The 6,894-nt window shown below is 33.4% G+C and overlaps 1 protein-coding gene across 1 annotated transcript; it reads left to right on the top strand.

Moving 5' to 3' along the window:
• The first annotated feature begins 262 nt into the window (after positions 1 to 262).
• LOC140040548 (UBX domain-containing protein 4-like) lies at positions 263 to 6,505 on the top strand. Its single transcript, XM_072086575.1, has 11 exons — positions 263 to 408; positions 797 to 908; positions 1,230 to 1,258; positions 1,773 to 1,894; positions 2,050 to 2,176; positions 3,492 to 3,595; positions 3,887 to 4,179; positions 4,469 to 4,571; positions 4,839 to 4,976; positions 5,257 to 5,471; positions 5,634 to 6,505. Exons 1-11 carry the CDS (start codon positions 327 to 329, stop codon positions 5,767 to 5,769), a joined length of 1,461 nt encoding a protein of 486 aa, XP_071942676.1. The 5' UTR covers positions 263 to 326; the 3' UTR covers positions 5,770 to 6,505.
• The last annotated feature ends 389 nt before the right edge of the window (positions 6,506 to 6,894 follow it).

Consider the following 6,894-nt stretch of genomic DNA (forward strand, 5'->3'; position numbering starts at 1 on the left):
TAGAAGAAATAAATAGCTAGATGCTCAGATCTCTGCTAGATAGTATTTACATATTTAAATCAACCAAAATGTATTATTATAAAACGACCTAGAATATACTATATATCAGCAATTTTCGTACGGCTGAAACGAAAAGTTGACGTTTGCCCAGTGATCTGTTCTCTCTCTGCGTTTTCCACACGTCACATAAGTGTTATTTTGGGTCTGTCGCCCTCTATTTTACCACGATAGAAAACATTTTTTCGCTCGACTTTCATATACACACGTCGTATTTAGTAAATCTCGTATTTTTATCGTGACAAATTACGAAATATATTCAGTAAAAAATGCTTTGGTATGAAGAATCAATCAACGCTGCCATAAAAGCGGCACAGCAAAAGAACTCCGTATTTTTAGTATATATTCGAGGTACGGTTTGCTTTTTTGAAGACAAATAGTAGTCATAGTAGGCTAGGCCTATAGCTAGCTAGGCTAGGCCTAGGCCTAGGTAAGGTAGGTAGCCTACTTACTAGGCCTAGCGTAGGCCTAGATAGAAAATAGGGCAGTGTACTGTAGTAGAGGAATCCTAGAGCAGCTGGCTAGATTAAGACTGGTGCCTAGCTACTAGGCTAGGGAGGGTACTACATATTACTAATCTATAGATAGGGGTAGCCTACCTACTACTCTACTGTGTCAAAAATCCAAGTAACCTAAATATTAGTTAGTGGCCGCTACAGTATGCAGCTTATTTTATTACTACTGTAAAATAATTAGACATATTATGCCATATGTATATATTTTTGTATCTTGTTTTTAGGTAATGAAGATGACACAGGTACAAAAACAATGGATAAAAGTTGGGACGATGGAGACGTGGAACAGATCTGTAAGGATGGTGGTGTAGTTGCCATCAGACTTAATGCAAATAGGTAGAGTGAATACTGTTGTTATATCATGGACCTATAAAGGAAATATATGGTTATAGACTCTATATTCTCTCTATTCACTTCATAAAACACAAAGGAAACCGTCTGTTGGTGTAGAAAGATGCACAGGATACTTGAAAACAAATTGAGTACTCCAGGCTTACGATTTAAAAGTTGTTGTACCACCCAAAGCTGCAAACTCATATCATTGCTTATATACTGTACAGTATGCATTATAATGTTGTTTTCTAACAATTAATTAATTATGATTTACAATGTATTATTATACAGTGTTAATAATTACTTATATTATTTTTTTTTCAGTGTTGAATGTGCTCAATTTAGTGAACACTGTATCCTTTCATAAAATGTAATTAGGTTTGATGAAAGACATGACTTATACAGTTTTGTGTAAAATTATTGTAATGAAAGGAAACTATCTGAGAAGAGCGTTCTCTGATTTGAAATTGTTTTTAATGAGAGGTGGCCAGGCTATATGTCAGAAAAATGACCAGTGAGAAAAACATAAAATATGTTCGATGCTGATCAAAACTTCACTTTATTAAATATTATTTGTATAGTAATATGAAATAGTTGTAATAATATTTATTAATACACACATACAGATGTGGGGGAATCCATTTAAATCATGCTGTACAATTGACTGGTATATACACCCAAAGAAACCACATAGGCACTTCATGTAAATATCATTAATTGTAGCAAATATAGTGAGTGGATACTGACCTCAAATGACCTTATTAAACTCCAACTAACTACACAAGGCAACTAGAGTTAATTAATATATTGAAAATACTTATGGTGGCCTATAGTACTACTAATTATATTATCCTTAACGTAACATAGACCCTGTTGTGTGTATTCCGTCCGTCTCATTTATAGATGGTAGTAATGGAGTGTATTTAGAGGCAATAGCAGGAGCTGTAACTCCACAGGAATTAAAAGCAAATATTAAAAAGATAGTTGAGGTAATGATTTTTTTTTTAAATTATTATATGACAATATAGTACCATAAGTAGCACGTACCATGTAACAATATATATTTATGGTTTCAAATTGTGGAATTGAATATTAAATTTATGTTTCTGTTCTGGCTCTGCTTTTATTTACAATTTTCTTATAGAAAAAGAATGGAACCAAGTCAAGAGATGCAACAGATTCGAACACACAGGTTAAAACATCTCCTCAGTCAGTTTCCAGTGCAGCTCCTCAGGCAGCTGCAAGTGTGTCTACAACTCAATCAGAATCCTGTATGTTTTAATGTCTTTAGTATATTTTCTTTGCACTATTACAGGTGTATTAAGAAGAACATAGTTTTTAAAATAATTCATATGTGATAAGAGAATACACTACAACACATAATTTCCTGGATGAAGAACCACAATAATTTGTTTTTTCCCCTATTTCTCTAATATAATATATGGCTTGTGAACAAATTCTTTCTTTAGAACAAATCAATGTTAGTAAGTAATTCCTGTGTACAATCAGATTATTGTATGTTCATGTATATACAGTGCTTGTCTGCTCTCTACTATGTCCAAGTACTCTGACTTGCACTGATCAAGTGTTGCCCAAAAGCTCTGATAGTTTTTCTGGCTGTTTGACTTTATTGTTTTGATTTAGCTTTTTGCTTATTTCATTTTGTATCTTCATTGAGATCCAGCCACTGATACCCACAGCATTGTCATTTTGTATCTTCATTGAGATCCAGCCACTGATACCCACAGCATTGTCATTTTGTATCTTCATTGAGATCCAGCCACTGATACCCACAGCATTGTCATTTTGTATCTTCATTGAGATCCAGCCACTGATACCCACAGCATTGTCATTTTTTCAGTAATTTGCCTTTGGAAATATATACATATATAAGACAAATTTGCCTTTAAATGCCAGGTGCGGGCAAAACATTTCTATTGATCATACATTCCAATAATTATCGATCTATAGTTTCCCCTATGTTTCATAATTTTTGGGATTTTATTTGTGTTACACGAGTTTGTTGAAAATAAGCACTTTCTTATCAGTGGGGGGATAGTTCAAATTACACAGTAAAATCTCTATTCGTTTGTACACACATTTTGTAAATAGAGAGGCATTTTAAAAAGCTATGAAAAATAAACGGTGTGGTAAAAAATGTTATCAGATGACTAAATATAGGTAATATAACTTGAATATTACATTTCTGATATTTTTATTCAACTTCAGATTTTTATTTTCATGCTATAGCAAAAATTATCCACCGTATATCCACCATCTTTTTTCACCGTCTAGGGAGTCACCAGACATGTTATTACATTAGGTTAACTACCTAACTACTGAAAAAAAGTCTTCCTGGTTTTTATAGAAGAATTTTGCCAAATTTTGTATTTGACCATATTAAGTGAAATTCATGTTTTTTCGTCTTGATTTCTGTTAACAAATATTTGATTTATGTACAATTAACCAAATATTAAATTTAAAATTCATGCTTGTACCTGAGCTTTAAAACGACCCTAAAAATAACTAATAAACTGAACTGAATTATGATAATGAATGATGGATGATTAAAATACTATTTTTTAGCATCTTCTGCAAAGAAAACTGAAGAGACCATTGAAGAAAAAGCAGCAAGATTAAGAAAGAAGATGTATGCTTTGCAAGAAAAGAAGGAGAAACAGAAAAAGCAGGTATGTGAGACATTAACAGATTAATAATATCTATCAATAAATAAATGAGTTATAAAAAAAGTAAAGTAAAGGTCCCATATTCAATGCTGAACATAGGGTAATGAGCTGTTAGAGGAGCTCATTTTGCCTCAGCATTATGTGGTAGGGTGGACAGTTCCTTTTCACGCTGCCTTATCCTCCCTAGTATTTTCAACCAGGTACTCATTTCAGCTGAGTAGACTGGTAGTTATCGGGAATTGAGCCCAGGTCTCTCTGTATGTACTAAATAATGGTAATCATAAACACATTTAGGTTGAAAAGCAAAAAGAAATGGAAAGAAGAGAAACGGGAAAACAAATGCAAGAGCAAAAAAAGAAAAACCAAGATTCGGTAGCTCTGAGAGCTATGCAGGAACGCAAGAAAGAAAAGCAGGAAGAAGAAATGCATAGAAAACTAGTTCGTGAACAATTGGAGCGAGACAAGCTTGAGAAAAAGACAAGATTTGAAGCAGAAAAGCGTGAGAGAGAAGAAGGAAAAGGAAAATGGAATGTACAGAAACAAGAGCAGACCGCAGAGGAAGAACTGGAACGGAAGAGAAAACGAATGTATGTTGTTGTTCTCTTTGTGTCTACACTATCAAACTTTATGTGACAAAAAAATGTGATGTGCGCGCCCATATATAAACATGATGATGTCATATCACTACTATAGTTGGGAATATCACTACCATATTTTGGCACATCACACTTTTTTTGGCAAACTAGTTTGATAATGTAGAAAGAGCTCAAGACTTTGCCTACATTTTGCACCCCAATCTCTGCCTAATTAATAACAGGACCATTATGTAACACGGTAGCATTGTATTTATAACATGATATTGCTGCTTATTTGTAGGGAGAGTGCAAGAATTCAATTTCGACTACCAGATGGGTCAACATTTACTAATAAGTTCCAAGCAACTGCAACATTTTCAGAGCTTTATGAATATATCAAACAGGTAAAGTCAAATGTGTGTAAAGCCTTGTCCACACTATCAAACTTTATGTGACAACAACATTTGGTGTACCCATATATGTACATGATGATGTCATATCACTACCATATTTGAGCATATCATTACCATATTTGGGAACATCACACTTTTTTTGTCAAACTAGTTTGATAGTGTAGACAGAGCTTAACAATAGCATTATTTTAAAAAGATGTACAATACTATTTACAATCATATTTGCTATTACAATAATGAATAATGATTTTCTTACAGAAAATAACCTCTGAAGACTTGAGGAATTCATTTATGTTGTCAACAATGTATCCCAGGCGTACATATGGAACTGGTGATATGGGATGCACTCTCACAGAACTTAATTTGGTTCCAGATGCCAGCATCATTGTTCTACCTGTAAGTCCTTTGATGTTCTGTTATAATGCCAAGAGAAACCTATGGTTTATAGTCCTTATCCAAGAATTCTTTAATTCTTTAAACTGAGGTTATATAGATCAATGCACTGTACTGGTCTAGTTGTAAACTTGACAATATAATTTGCATCTTGCTTAAAAGCTCACCCCAAAGGATGACCCATTTACAAGTTCCATGGGTGAGTACAGCACTACTTATATTATTTATTTTGGTAATAAATGTTAGTATACTATAGCATTTTTGTATACATATTGCATTGTAGGCAGTTGTTGATAGCCCATCTACTAATCCCCTAATGACGATCCTGTGGCCATTTCTTGCCCTTTGGAATTTCCTTATGGTCCTAATCTTTGGAAAATCAAGCTCTAAACAGCCTAGCAGCAGTGCAGGAGATGCCCACAGCAGTAGTCAAGGGGCCACCTCAGATACGCATTCTTCTGGTGAACCTGGGCCTAGTACTGGAGCTCGGCCTAAAAGGTATTCTTAAACATTTAGCACTTATTTTTGTATACAATTACGGAACGGTAATAGGCACAAGTAAAATGAAAAAACTTTATGTCTTTGATGTTTGATACTGTAGCTTGGAACCATTTCTTTCTTTGGCGTTGATAATCGTTAACAAAATTGTAAATTTTTCAGTTCATATGGTCGTCGGCAAAATGCTGGTGCAAGTCGTGGAATGACGCAGGTAGGGAACATCCATCGTCTTGCTTCAATTTCAGATGATGAAGATGAAAACAACACATGGAATGGAAACTCAACTCAACAGTTGTAACTTAAATTCAGATGGTTAGGGTGAAAATAACACATGGAGTAAAACTCAACATTTGTAACTTATTTAGTTAACTTAACCAGATTATGAGGATGAAAATAACACATGGAATGGAAACTCAACAGTTGTAACTTAAGTTTAGTCTTAGTTAACCAAAATAAAACCGGGGAACTCAACTTAACATATGTAATTGCTAAAACATTGCTCTAAAGACCAATTTACACAGACGAGCGTTAAACGGTAATAAAAAGATAGAATCTATGTTATTTCTTATGACTACACATAACGTGGACGCCAGTTTTTCTGCTCAGGATAAATACACATTCTATGTGGGACAAGCTATGCGTTTCCTCAGCTTACCATTACCACTCTTCTGCATAAATTGGCCTTAAGTCAGTGTCATCAAGGGGAATAGTTGAATGATGCTAAAGGTGCTCATCATTATTATTAGATGTATGACAAAAGATTGTAAAACATTAGCATGAAGACTCATCTGTATTGGTTTGTATCAATTAAATAGTTTAAATTTTGATCAGAACACAATTCAATTGTAAACATACTTTTCAGAAAATGGACTGAAGATTATGTTAATAAAAATGTAACAATTTAGGATTTAATACTCAGATTATTATGTTGTTAAAAGGTTAACTAAAATTACTGCATATATAATGTAGCAGTTATATTGTAAAATGAAGAAATAAAAAAGCTGTATATGTACATATACATTTACTTATATGAACATCATGAAATTTTGAATTAATTTTAGTCTTCAAACTCTTTTATCACTCACTTTAAGTATCATCTATTTTCCATTTTGGTGAGGAAGTTGGCACATAAGGATAATAATTTATTTTGTCAATAGAAGTATTGTACATATTTAATAAATAGGTCATACTTATTATTTGACATGGTTTTTTTTCATTACATATTAAATCCAACATTTACAACACTTTTTCAATTTTGGCAAAAGGCTTCCTACTGTGGTTTTTTAAGAATGGAGGAAAAATAAATTGATTTTTTCCTCCATGGGTTAGTCTATGTTGTTTTGACAACGCTTTGTAACGCGACCACAGCCATTTTCCCCATAACTGATGTATCATGCAATTGGATTACTATTGGAATCTAAAA

This window comes from Antedon mediterranea, chromosome 2, assembly GCF_964355755.1.
Source record: "Antedon mediterranea chromosome 2, ecAntMedi1.1, whole genome shotgun sequence".
Classification (NCBI taxonomy): domain Eukaryota; kingdom Metazoa; phylum Echinodermata; class Crinoidea; order Comatulida; family Antedonidae; genus Antedon; species Antedon mediterranea.